The sequence below is a fragment of the Mytilus edulis genome, chromosome 8 (genome assembly GCF_963676685.1).
Source record: "Mytilus edulis chromosome 8, xbMytEdul2.2, whole genome shotgun sequence".
NCBI lineage: Eukaryota > Metazoa > Mollusca > Bivalvia > Mytilida > Mytilidae > Mytilus > Mytilus edulis.
In genome coordinates this window covers 30,005,607-30,030,195 of record NC_092351.1, presented here as the reverse complement: position 1 = coordinate 30,030,195, position 24,589 = coordinate 30,005,607, and the positions used below count along the sequence as shown (strand labels likewise).

The window sequence follows — 24,589 nt, the reverse complement described above, 5'->3', positions numbered from 1 at the left end:
ATACGGAGTATATATCTCCAAATTCATACGATATTTTCGGGCTTGTATTTCCTATCACGATGTCCTTGATATAGGTTTGCTGCTCACAAGGAAGCTATTAAACCAAGAGTTCCAAATGGTGAAGTTGAAATCCTCCCTTCGTGAATTTTACGGACGCCATCACGAGTTGGTTGACCGTTGTGAAATAACCGTGTGTTATGTCTTTCTGGTGTGTAGGTGCATAAGAACCCGTCAATGTCTACTCTGTATTTTTGGTAGATGTATTTCGATTTGTATCAATCTGATGAGTTTTAAAAGCCTTTTTCACCTGATTGTTATAGTTTGTATTTATATTGTACTTTAACAACGTTAACACCCTCCCACGTTAGGAAGAAGGTTGGCTCCTTCAAACTAATTTTACCCAGCCACATTCTGTATGAGCTTGTCCAAAGTAACGAAACTGTAAGTACGTGGTTATCCTTTGTTGATGTGCAACATATTGGTGTTTCTTCATTAATTACTAAATAGATTATGTCGTTTTGGTTTCTCGTTAAAATTGTTTTACATTTGTCATTTTTTATTTCGGGGCCTTTTATTGCTGACTATGCATTACGGGCTTTTCTCATTGTTGAAGGCCGTGTGGTGATCTACCAAAGTTGTGGATTTCTGTGTCATTTGGTCTCTTGTGGATAATTGTCACTTAAATTGTCTATTATACTTCATCTTCTTATTTCATACGTCAAGTATTTGTTTTCCAATGAAATGGTTTGTAATATTTTATTTAACAAAATATTAAAAAGAATCTCCTCAAAGTTTATTCTTAGGATACGTACAATCGATTATTTACTTTGTACTGTTTTTGCATGTTATAACTTGTTCTTTTGGTGATTTTAATAATTCACTGAACATTGAACACAATTGTTATATATTTTCTTTGATGAAAAAAGACAGACAATACCGAGGAAGCTTTCTAAAGATATTGCCGAAGAAACACAGATTAAAGCGGATATGATACATGTGTTCAGAAAGTGTATGCAATCTTTTAAGTTAGCAGTATCAATTTGTAGGTTGCACTCCAACGAATATAGACAATGCAATTTCCCATAGTAAACCTTTTTATGGCTAAAACTGTGACACTCTAACTATGGCATTTCGTAATAAATTATATCCCAGAATGGAACGTTTATTAACACTACTTTTTTAAAAAAAGGTCAAAATATATGACTGTGTACGACATTGGTATACCTCGAACTTCTAAGGGTTTAAACTTCTAAAATACTGAAGCACCCTCCGTTACCTTTAGGTCTTCTTTGGGATTCCTTTTTGTCGTTGTCCATTTGTATTTATATAATTGATACCCCAAGATGTGTCTCTACGAGGTAAGCATATCTCAGAACTAGAAGGTTAACACAACAAAAATCTCTATGAATATAAAATTTCTCCCCAAAAGTGCCATAGTTTGGGAAACAGCTGTATTTACAAAGAGCAATCCATAGTCATGTTAAATGAAAACAACTACGTATTATTGGACATACATTGTGAAATAACTCAGTATAGTATTGAACAAGAATATACCTTTTAATATTAATATAATCAGCAATATATTTGTTTCTTATTCTTTGAAATGATACTTAAACATTTGATAAATCGATGGATAAAAACCATGCTATTGGTTTCGGAACATGTTGTCGAATAAGTTCAACTTGACTCAAAAAGATAAATAAGTTCGACCTTTTTTTTTTTATTATTTAATCAATAAATAGCTGGTATTACTGTGTTTTTTTAACCATAACTATCTTTTTTTACAAAAAACAAACAAAAAGGAATCCCCCTAAAATGTTATCCCCTAAAGAAGAGTGAAGATAGTTATAAAAGGTACCAGGCTTATCATTTAATACGCCAGACGCGCGTTTCGCCTACATAAGACTCACAAGTGACGCTCAGATCAAAATAGTTATAAAGCCAAACAAGAACATAGTTGAAGAACATTGGGGATCCATAATTCAATTACGGCTAAGGTAATCGATGTCTGGGATAAGAGCATCCTTAGTATTTCGAAAAATTTATACTGACCAGCTGCAGTTGTTAATTTCTGTGTCATTGTTGTCTCTTGTGGAGAGTTGTCTCATTGGCAATCATATCACATCTTCTTTTTTTTATATTTTGTAAACACGACATTAAACAGAAATGACAGTACCAGGTCTGTGTTAAAGACCGCACCTTGACCTATAATGGTTTACTTTTTAAAAAATAACTTGGATGGTGAGTTTTCTCATTGGCACTCATACCACATATTCCTTTATCTATATAATTGAAATGCATATAACACCGAAGTGCTGGCTACTTGGCTGGTGATACCCTCGGAGACGAAACGTTCACTAGCAGTGGCATCTACCCAGTGGTGTAAATAGTTATCAAAGGTACCAGGCTTATAATTTAATACGCCAGACGCACGTTTCTTCTACATAAGAATCATCAGTGACGCTCAGATTAAAATAGTTATAGATCCAAACAAGTACAAAGTTGAAAAACATTGGGGATCCAAAATTCCCAAAAGTTGTGCCAACTACGGCTCAGGTAGTCTATGCTTGTGATAAGAAAATTATTAGTTTTTCGAAAAATTCAGACTTTTGTAAACAGGAAATTTAAAACAAAAATGACCATATACTTGAAATTCATATCAACACCGAAGTGCTGACTACCAGCCCGGTGATACCTCCGGAAACTAAACGTCCACAAGCAGTGGCATCGACCCAGTGGTGTAAATAGTTATTAAAGGTACCAGGCTTATAATTTAATACGCCAGACGCGCGTTATGTTTAAATAAGACTCATCAGTGACGCTCAGATAAAAATAGATATAAAACATTTTTTTTACCATGTGTTTTTGAATTTGCAAATGTTTGATCTTTTTTTTAGAATTATCACATCAATAAGCAGTTGTTTTATTAAATATGACTGGAAATTGATATTATAAATACTGGGTATACTTTCTGAAAACCTGGGATCACCCCTGCTTTAAACTAGTTATTATTTCGGAATAGATTAAGGCTGTGTGGTCTTTGATACAAATAATGATTGAAACAATGGAGGATATGTCCTTGGGACACAGATGATGCCCTCTGGTAAAACGGTAAAAGTGACGCAACTCAAATTCGAACTTGATCTTTGTTTTATGGTAATACGCATTATGGTTAAGATTCATAACATTTGGGTGAAGCAAACTCAAGTTAGAGAACAGAAACTAATTTGTTCATGGACGGACGAGCTGGACGCACAAGGACAACACGTAATACCCACTCCGCGGGGACATTTAAACTCAATACGTCTTTGTATACACATGCTTCACCAATAATGAAATATCGAAATTTTACATAGCACCAAACTGCATAATATATATTTTGTTTCCCTCGAAGATAAAGCCGCAAACAACATCGTCTTTGTGTGTTAATTCCATTACATAATCATACTTGATCAATGCATGAATATAAGGTATTGACAATTTACTTGGAAAATATAAATAAATATACCCTTAAGCTTTCGACACCTACCAGAAAAGGAATACTGGTTAATTATGTGTTCCATTAGAATTTCAACCAAAGATGAAGAACTGTTCAAGATCTTCGTTCACTGTTGTTGGATACCAAAAATACATAAGTGACCTTACAAACAACGTTTTACATTGCTGGGTATTCAAGTGATACACAAAAACCTCTTTCTCAATTATTAACATCAATTGTATCAGCAATCACTGCCGATCTTCAAAGTGTAAGTGAAACAACCTACTGTTAATTCAGAAATTATTGCGATGTTTTTATTATTGCGAAAAACGCGACAGGGCTATAATCGCAATAATTTAAACTCGCATTTTGAAATTTTCTATATAAATTAAAAATTGGCGATACTTCGCAATATCGTAAAAGTTGAAATCGCATTTTAGTCTAAAATGACAAAATCGCAATAATAAATGCATGCAATAATATCTGAATTTACAGTATTCTAGAGGTAGCGTGAACCAGATGTGGATGCTAACAAAATTACTGATTAAATTAAGAGCATATGGATTGATTCTTACAAATTGAAGATATTCATTATTGACCCCTGACCTTAATTTAACAGAAATTAGAAAAAAAAGTACAGCCAATTAGCTTTCGGTTGATATAAAATATAGCTGAATACAACCATTGTGCGTTTAATTCGTTAGTCGAATGTTGGTTGGGTGCATTACATTGTTTTTGAAAATGCCACTCGCCGTATAATTGCGGTAGGAAAGGAGTCAAAGAAGCAGACGTGCTGTCACATTATAAGGTAGATTGTAAAAGCATATTTATAGCACATTTATAATACTTCAGATGCCGCATATCAACTTTAATATTTGATGGGCAAGGTAAAGTGAGTGTTTTTATCTGTACGAATACTTTGCAATGACTGGTGGTGTTGTTGTAGAAGTGCGAGCGGGAAGCCTTAATCATGAATCAGAAATAATAATGAGTGTTATGGAAGTACATTTAACAGATTCACGAAATATTCACTGGATAAACCACATTAACAGACTTGCAGCGCTTCTGTTGATAACCCTAACTTAACACCAAGTCGTGAAGATTGTCTGAGTATCTCGTTGCGGTCTAAGAGTGACTCGTAAAAGTCGTATTGTTATGCTTGAATGCGAGAAACGAAGTCGGGCGGGACACGTGAAATTTCACGCGTTATTATAACAGTGATAAGCAGGAAACTGTAATTTTATAAAACAATCAGAACGATTCGGGATCAGATACCCCTGCCTCCAAACGAGACCCCTTTTTGTCTAGCAGTGCAAATGTGTATTTGACTCCTATCTTATATGACTAGGATTGTAAGTTTTCCTGCTGAAGGTGTTTGGTTCTCTACGGGTACTTCGGATTCCCCTGCGACTATAAACTGACAACCAAGATATAGCCAATATTGCTATAAGTGACGTTTAACCCAACAAGCAATAAAAAAATCTTACATTCACAGTCAATGTAGCATAGAAACAAAATAACATTTTACTACATAAAAATGAAAATGTATGACTTTCAAGATTAAATCCTCATATTTATCTTTGAGTATAGTCACTAGATAATAACGTCCTAAAACAGTATATATAAAATACCGAACTGCAAAGTAATTTCTAAAGGGAGAGGTCCATATTCTCTAGAGTTCTTACAGAATAATGTGTCATGCCAATTTAATGCGACTGTCGTACAAGTGGGTTTAGCTAGCTATTAAACCAGGTTTAATCCAAAATTCTCTACATAAGAAAATGCCTGTACCAGGTGTTTTTTATCTTTCTGTTGATGTGTTTTAGCCTTTGATTTTGACATTGGCTTAGGGACTTTCCGTTTAGAATTTTCCCCGGAGTTCAGTATTTTCGTTCTTATAGTTTTCATTAAAGTTGAAGCACTGTAATATTTGAATAATTCCTTCTTTCTCTCTCAAGAGTTTTTTTTAGCAAAGAATCTCCAACTTTATCTTTTTTTACTTTATTATTACCACCATAATGATGATTAACTTCCCACAAATCAGTTTTTAATTGCAATCTTTAAAATATATACTATTAAACGAGAAGACCTCATTGTGTGTGTCGCTTTCATAATTGACAATTATTTTCGCGTAATTCTGCATGTATACTATGATTATATTCCTATAATGAATAGAGACACTCTATATAATATAGCAGTGATCGCCGCGGAGAAAGCAACTTAGAATTGATAGTTAAAAGCAAATACACTTTATTCAACATATTCGCTATGGACACAATTTCGCCGTTTTGCTATTTTTGCTATTTAGTTTGTGTGCGTTTACCTAGGAATTGCATAAATAGATGATAAAGACTGTTTGTAATGTTCGAACGGTTGTGTTCCTCTTTATCTTACTACCTATACATTTCTAGGCATATGATTGGTTAAAAGCGTCCGGTGAAGACCGTGTACATTCCATATTAAGTTAGTAGGGAGGCGGGGGTTATTTCAATACACGTTTAGTAGTGGAGTAACGACTTTGCCACTATTTGATTTTTTAAATGTATTGGAAGTTCTGTTTAATACTGTTATATCAAGGTTGTTGATATTAAATTGTTATTGTTGAAATTCGTTTTTAAAGATGTGCAGACCAATGAAAGTTGGTTCATTAATTGAGCACTTCAACACTTTGATATAAAGTTAAGATGTTATACAGCTCTAAATTCAACAAAAAAAAAGATAGTCGGTCAGATAAATTCGTTACATAGTGTGCTAGTGACCTAAGGTTATTCGCACATATAAAGAAATATGCAGGTGTTTTTAATTTTTTTTTTAGCTATCATGTAAGATTTATATGGCTATCATTCAAAGTCTAAAAGTAAATATTTATGAGAAAAATCGTATAGGAATGATCTCTCAAGCTTAATCATTTTTAAAATTACTAACTTTCGTTTTAATTATATACCAGGATAATGAGGATGGTTATATCATACATTGTGGCGAAAATGTGTCCCCCATGGAACACGAACAACTTGATTTCCTTGAATTTACATTCATTTTTAGAACAATTAACCAATGTTTTGAAGATAATTCCTTTATCAAATATTTCTTCATATTGTAAAATTTCTGAAACCGTCATGAAAAGTTCCAAATATTTGAAAGTAGGTCGGATGTAAGTGGAAATAAACTAATATTGCGGCGAATATGGATCACTCACTCCTCGTAACGTAAACACGAAAATCGTGAAATTTAATAGATAACAAAAAATAACGGACTTTAGAAAAAAGGGAGAGGGCTTAAATAATTGTCCCGTCTCCAAGTACCTATGACTTTTGATACCTTTTCTGAAATTCTTCAGACATAAAATATTTTACAAAAAAATCATCCTACAACAGTTTACATACTTTCAACCAAGCTCTAAATGCCCGCGATTTAGCGGGTGTGTTCTAGTTATTACTAAAAGTAGACAAACACATTGATATAGATATTTTATATTGAAGATATGATGATTCTTTGTACCATTTCCGTATCAAGTGCAAGGTATCTGTAAAAGAAAAATATATGTTAGAATACTTTTTTTAGCTTGCTTGACCCACCACATAAGTAATCCGTCATGTCCTAATCAGTCAAAATATATTTTATCATCTCTTTTTGAACAAATCTATACGAAATTTGGCAGGACATATATATATAGAAGATATTGTTTAAAATGGGAAAAGACATGGATTTCAGAAGCAATCATTAAGTCTGATTAGCCTACTTTCGACGGGTGCCACATGTGGAGCAGGATCTGCTTACCCTTCCGGAGCACCTGAGATCACCCCTAGTTTTTGGTGGGGTTCGTGTTGTTTATTCTTTAGTTTTCTATGTTGTGTCATGTGTACTATTGTTTTTCTGTTTGTCTTTTTCATTTTTAGCCATGGCGTTGTCAGTTTGTTTTAGATTTATGAGTTTGACTGTCCCTTTGGTATCTTTCGTCCCTCTTTCATATAATAAAAGATTCTCTTAAAATCTGAATCCAAATCGGTTATGCATTTTAAGGTGGATTAGAATAAAACAAGCATGCGCGTTACCATCAGTGAATATTTGTTGTTTGCATTATTATTTTATTGCACTTTTCACCCATTATCTAAGTTGCTTCTCAAGCGATTGTAATTGCAAAACTCCCCTAAGATGAATTTATTGATAATTTCCTAAGAATTCAATTATTGGGTTCTCGTCATTTTTAAAACAACGAAAATTAACAGTATTACAGCTCCGTTAACATACTTCGAGGTTCAAGCAATATGTCTATTCTCGAAATTAACAGCATCACAATATAAAATTTAAAAGATGTGGTTTGATTGCCAATACGGCAACTCTCCACAAGAGACCAGATGACACAGAAATTAACACCTATTATAGATCACCATACGGCTTTCAACAAAATTTTGTAACTACATATTGGGTTTTTTTTTTTATAAAACTTTGCATCAACATGATTTCATGGGCAAAAAAAATGGGAAATTTGATAACAACTGATATCGGTATTTCATATAAATGTTAAAATTCAAGCTAAAATAAAAACAATCTTGTTCAGTGTGAGACAAGGCTCCCTGTTAAAGGCCGTACTCAGACATATACTTGTTAACTGTTTATACATTGTGACTAGGATGGAGAGTTGTCTCATTGACACACACACACACATACACACCACATCCTCTTATTTATGTTTAAGGATTGTAACCATGTGAATGAAATATATACTGTAACAGGAAAGTTGTTTCGAACCTTTTAACATCAAAATCAAAGAGTTGCAAAACTTCAAAAAAAAATTGAGCATTAAATATCAAACACCAAAAGAAAAATAAATGGTTATTTTCTATTCCCAAAATGTGTTATCTATGACTTGTATATCATACACACACATATATCTGAATAAACACATCATGATGATTTAAAAGTGTTAATTAAGTTTCTCTAATTTTTGTGCTATTATCACATTTCCTGACCGGTTTGAGAAAAACATTTCTCCTCACTAGTGAACAATCTGCTCTCGGCAAACGATTGGTTGAAATTTAATTGTGACGTTAAATTTTCTTGTTTTCTTCTGAATTTTCTTATTTTGACGTCATGAAAAAAGGCGACCATGTCTGATGACGTCACATCAAAAAAACACAACTTTCCTCAAATCTTTGAGAAGGAAGGAGAAAAATGATTAGAGAAACAGATTCCACCACTGTAAATGTGTATTATGATATTTCTCCACTCTCAACAGTTAAATTTTAATTTGTTTAAAAGCTCGGCAAGCCTCGCGCTTTAAATATTAACCGTCTCGATTGGAGAAATATCGTAATACACATGTTGCAGTTATGGAATCTATATTTATTTCACTTAGTTAGTTTGTCTATTTATACTTACAATTGGAACCTCGCATACAAATTGGTTTTTGCTATTACAGTCGACTTTTCCCCATTTCCTTTTGTCTTTTGAAGATGCACTATATTCTATGTTTACGCAGAATTCATCAGTGGCGGTACTTGTGATTTCGACATTATCTCCATCTACAAATGAAAGTAATATCTCAAAATACATAAGTTAGATATGTTCTTCACAATTGCATCCGTTGACGTTGCAGTATGGTTCTGGAACTTAATTTGGTATTCAGATAAGCAGCGGAAATTTTGCATCCGTACATGTTTCATTAAATATACCTTGAAATTTCGGAAAATATTGACAGGTGTCACGGTACTTGTCTATCCCAAATTCATGTATTTGGTTTTGATGTTATATATATATGTTATATTTGTTATTCTCGTGGGATTTTGTCTATATGTGTTACATTTTAGTGTTATGTCGTTGTTCTCTTATATTTAATGCGTTTCCCTCGGTTTTAGTTTGTTATCCCGATTTTGTTTTTTGTCCATGGATTTATGAGTTTTGAACAGCGGTATACTACTGTTGCCTTTATTTATCCTTATCTATAAATGTTAGAAAATTTAGTTACTTTCTCATAATTCAACTCTGATTATGTTATAAAACCAATTTTATTTGCTAATTGAAAATTAAGCGGAATAAAATAATTTAAGACAGCAGAGAAGATAATTCTGTTTTAATTGGTTATTAAATAAAAGAGTGAGCTATTAATACTGTAAATGTATTATGTCTCTAGTCTGGTCAAAGGGTCAGAGTGTCCTACTTAATTAAACGATAAATTGTTGAAATTAGATAACATGTTTTCACGTGCAGAGAAATTTCACTTATGACCAATGCATGATTGGATATCATCTTTCTTATTGGTCAATGATCTTGCGGGTCAGTACGAGTTTACGTGTAAGTGTATTGTGGTCACTTCCTTTTATCATCAGCATTTGATGTGTTAACTTGTGATTCTTATCAAACAATATGTTCAAAATTCCCACCCACATACCGCCCTTAATGTTGTCTTTTGAAGTAGATATGTACATATGTTTATTTATGGGGCAGATTTTTCTCCCCACCTTTGCTATTTTTTGTCATTTATTCAATTGACATGATATTAGTTGATGTAATTTCGTATTAATTATGTATTATTATTTCATATTAAATGTGAACTTTTATGTCAAATGTTTTATTTGTATTTTATGATTTTGAATAAATGACCTTTTTTCGTCAGTTTAGTTTTTATATCATATAGCAAATCAAGCTCAGACTCTGGCATGTGTATACATATTATGTTTATGGTATCTAGCTGTCTGTCTTAAATAAAGATACGGAGCATAGCAAAATCATTATAAAACAATTGTTTTGTTTTTTTTTTATTTTTCTACTGTATGTTAAATTCTTTGAAACTCATTTAAGTAGTTAATAATATACCAGTATAAACGCTTTTAATTTAATATGTGAAACGAAGAAGTATTGGTTGACAGGGTCATCGGACACATCTTTAACTAGATGCCCTAATGCTGATTGTGGCCAAGTTTAGTTAAACTTGTTTCATGAGAAGACTTTTGTAAAAGATTACAAAAATTTACGTAAAACTGTTTAATTTGACTTTAAAGGGCAATAACTCCTTATGGGGTTAATTGACCATTTTGGTCATGTGACTTATTTGTATATCTGACTTCGCTGAACATTATTGCTGTTTACAGTTCATCTCCATCTCTAATAATATTCAAGATAATAACCAAAAACTGCAAAATTTCCTTAAAATTACTAGTTCAGGGGCAGTAATCCAATAACGGCTTGTCTGATTCGTCCGAAAATGTAAGGACAGATAGATCTTAAACTGATGAACAATTTTACTCATTGTTAAATTTGCCTTAAATGCGTTTTAGTTAAAGAAACAATTAGTCAAAAAGTTTGGTTAAATTTGGGCCCGTAGTTTCAGAGGAGAAGATGTTTGTAAAAGTTAACGACGACGGACGCCAGACGCCAAGTGATGAGAAAAGCTCATTTGGCCCTTTGCGCTAAGTGAGCTATATAAATGTAATACAATATCAGTTAACGCAGGTATTCAGTAAGTTAAGCTGTTTCTTATTACTCACTAGTGACCACTTGGTAATAATAAGTATGGTAAAATAAGTGTGTTAAGCTTTTAAAACAAATTCATGATATAACTATAAGAGAGGCAAAAGATAACAGAGAGACATTCAAACACACAAAGCAAAAGATACCAGAGGGACATTCAAACACACAAGGCAAAAGATACCAGAGAGACATTCAAAGAGGCATTCAAACACACAAGGCAACATATACCAGAGAGACATTCAAACACACAAGACGACAGATACCACAGAGACATTCAAACACACATGACAACAGGTACCAGAGAGACATTCAAAGAGACATTCAAACACACAAGGCAAAATATACCAGAGAGACATTCAAACACATAAGGCAACAGATAACCAGAGAGACATTCAAACACACAAGGCAACAGATACCAGAGAGACATTCAAACACACAAGACAACAGATACCAGAGAGACATTCAAACACACAAGGCAAAAGATACCAGAGAGACATTCAAACACACAAGGCAAAAGATACCAGAGAGACATTCAAACACACAAGACAACAGATACCAGAGAGACATTCAAACACACAAGGCAAAAGATACCAGAGAGACATTTAAACACACAAGGCAAAAGATTCCAGAGAGACATTCAAACACACAAGACAACAGATATCAGAGAGACATTCAAAAACACAAGGACAGATACCAGAGAGACATTCAAAAACACAAAGACAGATACCAGAGAGACATTCAAACACACAAGACAACAGATACCAGAGAGACATTCAAACACACAAGTCAAAAGATACCAGAGAGACATTCAAACACACAAGACAACAGATACCAGAGAGACATTCAAACACACATGACAACATGTACCAGAGAGACATTCAAAGAGACATTCAAACACACAAGGCAAAAGATACCAGAGAGACATTCAAACACACAAGGCAACAGATAACCAGAGAGACATTCAAACACACAAGGCAAAAGATACCAGAGAGACATTCAAACACACAAGGCAACAGATACCAGAGAGACATTCAAACACACAAGGCAAAATATACCAAAGAGACATTCAAACACACAAGGCAACAGATACCAGAGAGACATTCAAACACACAAGGCAACAGATACCAGAGAGACATTCAAACACACAAGGCAACTAATAACTGAGAGACATTCAAACACACAAGGCAAAAGATACCAGAGAGACATTCAAACACACAAGGCAAAAGATACCAGAGAGACATTCAAACACACAAGGCAACAGATACCAGAGAGACATTCAAACACACAAGGCAACTAATAACTGAGAGACATTCAAACACACAAGGCAAAAGATACCAGAGAGACATTCAAACACACAAGGCAAAAGATACCAGAGAGACATTCAAACACACACGGCAATAGATACCAGAGAGACATTCAAACACAAGGCAAAAGATACCAGAGAGACATTCAAACACACAAGACAACAGATACCAGAGAGACATTCAAAAACACAAGGACAGATACCAGAGAGACATTCAAACACACAAGGCAAAAGATACCAGAGAGACATTCAAACACACAAGGCAACAGATAACTGAGAGACATTCAAACACACAAGGCAACAGATACCAGAGAGACATTCAAACACACAAGGCAAAAGATATCAGAGAGACATTCAAACACACAAGGCAACAGATACCAGAGAGATATTCAAACACACAAGGCAAAAGATACCAGAGACATTCAAACACACAAGGCAACAGATACCAGAGAGACATTCAAACACACAAGGCAACAGATACCAGAGAGACATTCAAACACACAAGGCAAAAGATACCAGAGAGACATTCAAACACACAAGGCAACAGATACCAGAGAGACATTCCAACACACAAGGCAAAAGATTCCAGAGAGACATTCAAACACAGGGCAAAAGATACCAGAGAGACATTCAAACACACAAGGCAACATATACCAGAGAGACATTCAAACACACAAGGCAAAAGATACCAGAGAGACATTCAAACACAAAAGGCAAAAGATAACAGAGAGACATTAAAACACACAAGGCAAAAGATACCATAAACATTCAAACACACAAGGCAACATATAACGGAGAGACATTCAAACACAAGGCAAAAGATACCAGAGAGATATTCAAACACACAAGACAACAGATACCAGAGAGACATTCAAACACACAAGGCAAAAGATACCAGAGAGACATTCAAACACACAAGGCAAAAGATACCAGAGAGACATTCAAACACACAAGGCAACAGATAACAGAGAGACATTCAAACACACAAGGCAAATGATACCAAAGAGACATTCAAACACACAAGGCAACAGATACCAGAGAGACATTCAAACACAGAAGGCAACAGATACCAGAGAGACATTCAAACACACAAGGCAACTAATAACTGAGAGACATTAAAACACACAAGACAACAGATACCAGAGAGACATTCAAACACACAAGGCAACACATACCAGAGAGACATCCAAACACACAAGGCAAAAGATGCCAGAGAGACATTCAAACACACAAGGCAACATATACCAGAGAGACATTCAAACACACAAGACAACAGATACCAGAGAGACATTCAAACACACAAGGCAACTAATAACTGAGAGACATTCAAACACACAAGGCAACAGATAACAGAGAGACATTCAAACACACAAGGCAAATGATACCAAAGAGACATTCAAACACACAAGGCAACAGATACCAGAGAGACATTCAAACACACAAGGCAACAGATACCAGAGAGACATTCAAACACACAAGGCAACTAATAACTGAGAGACATTAAAACACACAAGACAACAGATACCAGAGAGACATTCAAACACACAAGGCAACACATACCAGAGAGACATCCAAACACACAAGGCAAAAGATACCAGAGAGACATTCAAACACACAAGGCAACATATACCAGAGAGACATTCAAACACACAAGACAACAGATACCGGAGAGACATTCAAACACACAAGGCAACTAATAACTGAGATACATTCAAACACACAAGGCAACAGATACCAGAGAGACATTCAAACACACAAGGCAAAATATACCAAAGAGACATTCAAACACACAAGGCAACAGATACCAGAGAGACATTCAAACACACAAGGCAACAGATACCAGAGAGACATTCAAACACACAAGGCAACTAATAACTGAGAGACATTCAAACACACAAGGCAAAAGATACCAGAGAGACATTCAAACACACAAGGCAAAAGATACCAGAGAGACATTCAAACACACACGGCAACAGATACCAGAGAGACATTCAAACACAAGGCAAAAGATACCAGAGAGACATTCAAACACACAAGACAACAGATACCAGAGAGACATTCAAAAACACAAGGACAGATACCAGAGAGACATTCAAACACACAAGGCAAAAGATACCAGAGAGACATTCAAACACACTAGGCAACAGATAACTGAGAGACATTCAAACACACAAGGCAACAGATACCAGAGAGACATTCAAACACACAAGGCAACAGATACCAGAGAGACATTCAAACACACTAGGCAACAGATAACTGAGAGACATTCAAACACACAAGGCAAAAGATATCAGAGAGACATTCAAACACACAAGGCAACAGATACCAGAGAGACATTCAAACACACAAGGCAAAAGATACCAGAGACATTCAAACACACAAGGCAACAGATACCAGAGAGACATTCAAACACACAAGGCAACAGATACCAGAGAGACATTCAAACACACAAGGCAACAGATACCAGAGAGACATTCAAACACACAAGGCAACAGATACCAGAGAGACATTCAAACACACAAGGCAACAGATACCAGAGAGACATTCAAACACACAAGGCAACAGATACCAGAGAGACATTCAAACACACAAGGCAACAGATACCAGAGAGACATTCAAACACACAAGGCAAAAGATTCCAGAGAGACATTCAAACACACAAGGCAACAGATACCAGAGAGACATTCAAACACACAAGGCAACAGATACCAGAGAGACATTCAAACAAACAAGGCAAAAGATACCAGAGAGACATTCAAACACACAAGACAAAAGATACCAGAGAGGCATTCAAACACACAAGACAACAGATACCAGAGAGACATTCAAACACCCAAGTTAAAGATACCAGAGACATTCAAACACACAAGACAAAAAATACCAGAGAGACATTCAAACACACAAGGCAAAAGATACCAGAGAGACATTCAAACACACAAGGCAACAGATACCAGAGAGACATTGAAACACACAAGGCAACTAATAACTGAGAGACATTCAAACACACAAGGCAAAAGATACCAGAGAGACATTCAAACACACAAGGCAAAAGATACCAGAGAGACATTCAAACACACACGGCAACAGATACCAGAGAGACATTCAAACACAAGGCAAAAGATACCAGAGAGACATTCAAACACACAAGACAACAGATACCAGAGAGACATTCAAAAACACAAGGACAGATACCAGAGAGACATTCAAACACACAAGGCAAAAGATACCAGAGAGACATTCAAACACACAAGGCAACAGATAACTGAGAGACATTCAAACACACAAGGCAAAAGATACCAGAGAGACATTCAAACACACAAGGCAACAGATACCAGAGAGACATTCAAACACACAAGGCAACAGATACCAGAGAGACATTCAAACACACAAGGCAACAGATACCAGAGAGACATCCAAACACACAAGGCAAAAGATACCAGAGAGACATTCAAACACACAAGGCAACAGATACCAGAGAGACATTCAAACACACAAGGCAACAGATACCAGAGAGACATTCAAACACACAAGGCAACAGATACCAGAGACATTCAAACACAAGGCAAAAGATACCAGAGAGACATTCAAACACACAAGGCAACAGATACCAGACAGACATTCAAACACACAAGACAACAGATACCAGAGAGACATTCAAACAAACAAGGCAAAAGATACCAGAGAGACATTCAAACACACAAGACAAAAGATACCAGAGAGACATTCAAACACACAAGACAAAAGATACCAGAGAGACATTCAAACACACAAGGCAAACAATAACTGAGAACGCAATGGTTAAAAAGAAAAAAGGCCAACAGTCAAACAATAGTACACAAAACACAACATAGAAAACTAAAGACTGAGAAACATTAACTACACTAAAATCTGCGGTGATCTTAGATGCTCCGAGAGAGTAAGCAGATCCTGCTTAACAAGAGCTTACATATATTAATTTATTACGATTGCTTACAACAAAAAAACAGAATCAAACTACATTCAATTGAAAACTCTCAAGTTTTAACAACATTTGTATGAACATTCGTAAAATTGAATAGGAGACCCCCTAATTGTTTTCTATCGTAAAAGAAACAACACACAAAAAACGAACATCAAAATTCACATACTATATTTGAATGATTAAACCTGTGGATGTTAGTTTACAGAGATGGATCGAGATTGTTACCAAGCTTTTGCTTACAAAGCTAAAGCAGCATGTCATCTTAGAATCAATTTATAAAATACATATGAGAGGGAGTTACTGGTACATATTCCAGTTTTCTCCCAATTAAGGGTTTACAGTTTCCGAAATCTCGTAATTGATTGTAAAGTGTATAAATAGTTACTTCTGGTCTTAAATTTCTCAAACGGGTTTGAAAATCGAAAAGTGATCTTTTGCACCGAAAAATAAAACCGACCATATCTGGCGCGACAGCTTTCGAATGTTATAAGACAGACAGACAACATACGGTTTGCATTCCACAAGAACTGGGCTAAATCTAGACTCAAGCGGCAAGAAACGGCAATGCAAAATTTTTCAGGGTGATGTCTGACACAGAAAACCGTATAGACAACACGCGTTCCCTATCTTTTAAGTATAACTATAAATTATGGTTTACAATGCAATTTGTTCATTGAACAATTTAATTTATATAATTACCTCCATAACTTGGTTTTTCTGGATTACATGTCCTTTTAGTACCTTCGCACTCGTACATTATTTTGTTTTTAATGTTACATCCAATTTTCACAGTGGTGGTACCTGCATAAAAAAAAATATATATATATAGTCGATTCAAACTTAAATTACATTAAATAAAATGATTAGTTTTTCTAATTTAAACAATAGCTCCACTTTCCGATATCCATGTTTACAAAAGTTTCGTTTTTGATGTCGTTCCGTGCCATTTTTCGTAAGGTTTTACTTGCATTCAGCGTTTATTAACCGGAATGGATTTTTTCTGCGTTTAAACAACTTTTAAGGTAATCTTGGCATTGTTAACAACTGTGTTATTCTGTATGGATAATGACAATGATGTATGTGATATAAGGCATAGCCGGAATTTATAGTTTTTGTACGCATTCTTTCATATCAATTTCAAGTAATTTAATTATAAGGCAATTCTCCACAGTTGCACTAAATGACACAGAAGTTAACAACTATAGGTCACCGTACGGCCTTTAACAATGAGTAAAGCCAATACCACAGAGTCAGCTGTCAAAGACCCGGAAATGACAAATGTAAAACAATTCAAATGAGAACAACAAACGGCTAATGAACGAAAAACAAATATGTAACACAGCAAACAAACGCATGTTTTTATATTCTGTTATCTATTGTACACTAATTGATGACAAAATGTTGTACTGAAGTTTTAATGTCTGATCTTTTGTGTGCTGTTTGTTAATTCATTGATTTGAAATCTCAATATGGCTGAATAACCGAATATATTCATCCTCATTAGCATCAGTACACAATTACTTTGAGTTTTTCATATCATTTTCTTTTTTACATTCTAAAACCAAACTAGCTAAGGGTGCATTTCTTTCTAACCAAAATTTTGTAAACGTTGTGTAGGCGTTTGTTGTTGTTTTTTAAACGCTACAAAAGTAGAAACAAATACATCGTTTAATAAGTATTTACTAACACTGTGTGAACTTTCAATAATGCATGCACATTTTGTTGGTAATCAGACCTTTTACAAACGTAGAAAAAAAATCGTTTAATCAGGTTAAAGTTAGAAACAAATGTAGCGTTTGTACTAACAAACGATGAACAACAAACTGCAGACGCATTAAGCGAGTGCATAGTTTGTCAAAGTTTATGTAAACTTTGCAAACGTATGTTAGAAACAAATAATCAAAACATGTGCGCGCTTAGCCGTTTGCATCGTTTGTGTTAGAAAGAAATGCACTCTTTATGATTAAACGTGAAGAAGAAAAAAAGCTTGGTAAACGCTACTGATGCTAAAGTTATTGAAGGAGCTGAACAGTTCATGCATTTACATGTATGTTACATACAAAATCATCTTGATTCGAACAATATTTCATCAAAATAATTAAAACAATTGAAAGCTTTCTAAAACTTGACCAACAATAAAAGTAACGTTTAAGTCTCCTGTAGTGTGCAGTTTTACCTAACCATGTTGTCATAATCTTAATATATATCCTTACAGAAGGATTAAAGTGTCCGAGACAAAAAATCTCGCGTGTTTTGTATTTACTTTTTTCCCTCAAAAATATTGATCATCTTATTCTATAGTCAATGATCTTTCTTGAAGATGATGGTTCAATAAGGAAAACAATATCTATGACTTAGAGCTTTAATTGGTCTTTTCCGTTTAAACTTACGACTAATCTGTTAAGCATAACCACCAAGATCTTCTTAATATCCATATATTATTTTCATACCGAATCAAGCAACTTCCGAAGCAAGGTTGTTGGCTCTCCGAACTTTCCCGAAGTACTGCGTTATTGCCGAGTTTATGTGCTTCGGTCCTTACTTGGAAGTTGCGAATCAAGCTGTAAATGCACATTAGCAGCAGTTTATATGAACTAAACTGATGTAGATAACCATATACAAACATTCATAATATATATAAATAAAAAGATTACCTAGTCCGAGTTTCGAACGAACTGCCTTATCTTCAGCTATGCTTTCAGGACACCACAGGATAGCATTCGGAGTTTTCGAACAGTCAGCCTAGAAAGTAAAACAAAACAACTTCAAAATGCATTGCTTCACCTAAATGTCATTGTCATTGTGAGCCGCGTCCTGAACTTCTGATGCACTCTCCTGATACAGAAAAGAGAAAGATTCCATTTCTTATTCTCAAATATTGACTGTCAAACTGATTTTAAAGTGAAGAAACATAAAAAAAAATTAAAAAAAAGTATACACAGGAGAGGTTTTGACAAAAAGACCATTTTCAAACTTTGTTTATTAATGGTCCAATATTTTAAGAAGAAAGTCAAAAGATACCAAAGGAATACTCATACTTATAAATCAAAATATTCTTCAAAAATCGGAAAATGACGTAAATGCAGTCAGTACACAAAATACTATAATAGAAAACAAACGGAGAGTTGTCTCATTGGCACTCATACCACGTATTCGTATATCTAAACACTTAGCCACATGAACACAAACAAAAACAGGGGATGATCTAAGGTGGTCTAGAAAGGGCAAGCAGGATCTCTGGTTGCAACAGTCGTGTTACACATGTACATTTATAAGTAGACAAGCAGTCGATCCATATTTATGTAGGTAACTTTCGATGAAAGATTGACAGGAATTTTGTTGTGAACATATCCGTCATCATCTGGGAAACAGATATACCATTTCGATTTTAATCTTCATTTGGTTTTTTATACAATATGCATAAAACAAAATTGGTTAATGTTTGGGTTTTTTTTTATCAATAAATTGCAATTAGTTTGAACTACTTTTTTTATATGTTTTCTAGTCCTATTTTTCACATAAACACAAATAATTTCTACCAACGTTACATGTACAATTACTTTCCTCTATGGTGGCATCCGAGTCAGCCCAGTTAGTTTAATTCAATCATTTGTGCTGAGAAATAGGGCTTTCTATTATGTACCCAGCATCAATTTCACAAATATATCAAATGGTCGATTTCGCAAAGTTTCATAAAAATTTTGTATCTATGCATGCAATACACAGTAAGTTTATTTTTGACCTAGTAGATTCAACTATTATAATAACGTGCAATGTTTGAATGTTTAACCAAATTTTAAAATTACATGTAAAAACATTACTCACACTGCATTAATATTATAGCAAATTAGAAGTAAATATTAAAACATACGATAAATTGAATAACAAGAATTGTATCGGAAATTAATTCATGTTTTTCCTCTTCGGGATATGTACGAGATATAAGGGACAACAACCCGAACAATGAGCAGAAAACAGTCGAAGGTCACCAATGGGTCTTCAATTCAGCGGGAAAATCCCAACCCCGGAGCCGTGCTTCAGCTTACCCATAAAAAAAATGTGTACTTGTTCAGTGATTATGGATGTCATAATCAACTCCGAAATATATAAATGAACTAAAATTCAAAATCATACAAGACAAACAATGACCAAAGGCTCCTGACTTGGGACAAAGGAAACTAAAAAAAAATTGATAATAATAAAGAACTACTAACAGTTACTGACATGCCAGCTCCAAAACTCAAATAAATTGATTAGTAATTTTAGTATACTTACGAAAGCCATATCAAAAGTGGCTCGACCATTTCCACGTCGGAAACACTTAGCACTTACACTCGGATTAGGTAGCTGCATAAAACCATCAGGACAACGAGGAACACATGGAGCTGGAGGAGTAAAGTTATATTTCAGTTTGTAAACAATCAATATACTTATCTCATATAATGCATCAACATTATAAAATGTATTATGCAAACTATTACTAAGGGTGTTATTTACCTTGTCGAATGACTTATGCCTACTCTCATTATAATTCATAGTAGTAGTAGTAGTAGTAGTAGTAGTAGTAGTAGTAGTAGCTATAGAACTTAATGTACTTGAATAAAGGTTTTAAATTTGCTCGATTCAGAATTATTATTAAGTGACATGAAACACAAACACTATTAGCTGTTTTGTCTAGACTGGTGATTACAACAAACGAGTTCAGATATTGCTTAATTACACCATAAGATTGGTAATAAATACTGAACAAAATTTTCTGTAAAAACTATAATTTTGGTTTTCATTCTTTCTATTGTGAAGGCATCGATTGATTTTATAATTTCTAGATTTTTTATCTGCGCAAAATTTTAATGAGGTCGAAAAAGATATTCATAAAAGGGGTTTAAGAAAATAAACAATACTCTATACTGTTCAGTTTTCTGGGTTGTGTTACTGTACTGTTTAACTGAACGGTATTCGGTTTTGCTTCGTTTAAGTTGTCTGTTTGTTTTCGACTTAGGAGTTTGAGTACACTTTGACATGCTTTGCCTCTCGTCGATAACATTGAATTGCGAATGTGTGTGATTTACCATATATATCTATATGTGGCACCCGTCGTGTTGTTAACAAACTCGGTAATCGGTCAAATTGTGTAAGTCACATTTGAGGAGAAGAACATAGAATTAAGGTTATGACAATTTAAACATAAACACGTATTCCATAACGATCAACTAACTTAAAAATTTTGGAGGGAGGGTTTCCTCCTCACCAGTTGATAATCTTCCTTTGAATGCTTCCTTGCAAGCATTAACCCTCTATCATAGAAATCACGATAGGAGATGCACGTTTTGGAGTATCAACTGCGTGATGTATACTCCCTATGCAGGCGCTTCTTGAATTTGGAAGCATAGAGATTGAAAGTTCTCTTCTGGGTGCTAAAAATCAATTATTTTGTTGTAAAATGTGGTTTTCAACCGACCATCGTTGTATAATTCGAGTTTATAGGTTTCAATTATGATGGGAGAGATGTGTATGGAGGCTTTGATCACATAGTATGCTTACTTGTAGGTTTTACTGTAGTTGTTGATGTTGTTGTGGTAGTACTAGTTGTTGTTGTAGGGTTCATCCTCATCATCAACATCTCCATCAGAGTCCTCATCGTACCATCAGGCATTCTCGTTGGCATCATCATTACAAATAGGGGCAAGAAAAGGGGGGAAAATGAGCCTATACCTGTAGATCTTACACCTGTAAAATATATCGTCATACATAAGGTAAATCATATATACAGATATGACGTAGTTGTCATTTGTTGATGTGGTTCATAAGTGTTTCTCGTTTCATGTTTTTATATAGATTAGACCGTTGGTTTTCCCATTTAAATGATTTTATACTAGTAATTTTGGGGTCCTTTATAGCTTGCTGTCCATTGTGAGCCAAAGCTCCGTGTTTTGAACTATAATGGTTAATATTTATAAATTTTGATTTGGATGGAGAGTTGTCTCATTGGCACTCATACCATATCTTCTTAAATCTATGATAGTTGGTTTGGAAAAAGTTATTCCCTTTCATTTGCAAACACCACGAATTATAACATTTAAAGAGTAATTACATATTGCTGTACCTTCTTAATGGACTCCTGTCTGTGGATAAGTATATAAACTCATCATAGATACCAGGATTAAAATTTTATATTTACGCCAGACGCGCGTTTCGTCTACAAAAGACTCATCAGTGACGCTTGAATCAAAAATGTTTAAAAGGCCAAATAGAGTATATGTTTTTACTTGAAGTTGCTTTTATTGATTTCCTTAGGTTTTCGTCTCAATGTCCAACAACCAAAATCGCCTATTGGCCATACTTTATACATTTCTTTTTATTCTATTTATTCATGCTATATGCTAAGGTATATATAACAGATTTTTTTTCTGCGAACTGATAAATTTACTTAGCTTTGGAAAATACATGAAGGTAGCATCAAGCTATTTTAATTTCACTTCCGTATATCAATGTATACGTACTTTTATGATAATCTATCGACAAATAAAATCCACTAAATACTGCTCACAATACACGAATGGATAACAAATGTTATATTCTTGACTTTGTACAGCCATTTTCTTATGTCGAGAAAGGTGAATAAAAACTGGTTTTGCAGCTAGCTAAACCTCTCACTTGTATGACATTCGCATACTACTCAAAGTAACTGTTTGATATGCATATTTTGCTATGCATGACTATCATATTTAGTTCTATAACATTTATCGAATATAGAAAAGTCTCATGTTAATTAATCTTACACTGGACTCACGAGAGAATATTTCATCTTTTTTCGCATTCTTTTGAATACAATTGCAACATAAAGTCGTTAAATACTTTTATCGCACCGCGGGTAAATTATCACGTTTTGCTAGGTTTAATGCCGTCACGTGGTGACCCCCTATGAGACCTTATCGCACCGCGGGTAAAATATCACGTTGTGATTGTTTAACGCTGTCACGTGGTGACCCCCTTTAAGACCGTAGGGGTTAAGTAAATTTCATAGTGGGTTCATGACGCGTTAATGGTGACGTTATCTATTAATGTTGTTGTGTTTCATTGTTTATTTTTCAACATAACGCAGCAGAAAAAGTCCAGCGTGCGATAAATTCGTTATACGGTTAACTTCTGACCTCTATGGATCCATAGAGATCAGTAGCGAACTATATAACTTATAGTAGGGGGCTAGTAAATTTTATAGGCGTTTCATGACGCGTTCATGGTGACGTCATCTATTAATGTTGTTGTGTTTCATTGGGTTTTTTTCCAACAAAACGCAACACAAAAGGTTCAACATGCGATACATTCGGTAAACGGTTAACTACTGACCCCCTACAAACCATAGAGGGTGAATAAAATCCATAGGGGATTCGGCCGAACAGAAAATTATTTTCTATGTAGTCCATGCCAACCACTTTTTCTAACTCTACTAAACAGTATATGCACAATTAATTACCTGTTGTTCCTATCGGTTCGTAAATATCCTCAATCAGAAATAAGTCGTAGTTTTCACTGTTAAATGCGGGACGAAAAAGTGCCACCAGACATACTAGTATCAAACAACACACGGACTGTAAAAGAAAACATAAATATTTGTTTTAAATATTAGCAAGTTTTAATCAAAACGCTATCAGGGCTCATGTATGACAAATTATGATTTTAGGTTTCATTTTATATGATTCGAATAATTGTTAGAGTTCTTGCAACTATTTCTCAAATTAATATCCGTTTGTTCATTTAACGTTTTTTTTTTAATTGTAGATATACAATTTTTAACACAAAACACAAAGCAACAAAATACAAAATCCAAAGTGTGATTTGTTTTCTAACAAAATGTTTAGAAATCGTTCTTATATTTGACCAGGGACTGTTAACAACAGCTCTGCTACTATTTACCTTCTGTCGTGCACAGCATTCTGTTATTTAAACAAACTTTCAAATGTAACACTGTTTGTTATGTTTATTATTTTGGAATAACGCAGTAAGGACATTACTTCCAAAATGAACTATAAATTGAGCTCACAATTGTAAAATGTTAGATGAATGATTTTAAAAAGTATGACTTCGCGGTGTTTCCCTATATTTGGACAAATCATGAACAATGTCTTTTGGTATCTCAATTTCTATTTTGATTTTTTTTTTTTTTTTACTTTTGACGATTCCGGGTTATAAACTGAAACCGAGGGAAACACATCAATTACAAGAGGTATAACAAAGAAACAACAGGAATACTGAAGCGCAACAAAAACAAACGTCAACATAAGTAGAAACGAACTATTTATTAACAACTGCTATATTTCTGACTTAGTACAGGACTTTTTAAGAACAAATGGTGGTTGAACCTGGTTTAATGGCTATCCAA

The 24,589-nt window shown here is 34.4% G+C and overlaps 1 protein-coding gene across 1 annotated transcript; it reads right to left on the bottom strand.

Moving 5' to 3' along the window:
• Positions 1–6,932: 6,932 nt before the first annotated feature.
• LOC139486963 (uncharacterized) lies at positions 6,933–23,794 on the bottom strand. Its single transcript, XM_071272002.1, has 7 exons — positions 23,684–23,794; positions 21,751–21,936; positions 20,485–20,594; positions 18,864–18,951; positions 16,909–17,010; positions 8,858–9,000; positions 6,933–7,001 (listed from the first exon to the last, which is right to left on the bottom strand). Exons 2-7 carry the CDS (start codon positions 21,878–21,880, stop codon positions 6,987–6,989), a joined length of 588 nt encoding a protein of 195 aa, XP_071128103.1. The 5' UTR covers positions 21,881–21,936; positions 23,684–23,794; the 3' UTR covers positions 6,933–6,986.
• Between the last annotated feature and the right edge of the window lie 795 nt (positions 23,795–24,589).

Excerpts from the sequence above, each read along its gene's own strand:
- LOC139486963 (XM_071272002.1), bottom strand. The coding sequence starts at position 21,880 with ATGATGATGCCAACGAGAATGCCTGATGGTACGATGAGGACTCTGATG. Across the intron at positions 18,952-20,484 it reads CCACTTTTGATATGGCTTTC|GCTGACTGTTCGAAAACTCC; the intron begins GTAAGTATACTA and ends TTTACTTTCTAG. Across the intron at positions 9,001-16,908 it reads AGAAAAACCAAGTTATGGAG|ATGGAGATAATGTCGAAATC; the intron begins GTAATTATATAA and ends TTTCATTTGTAG.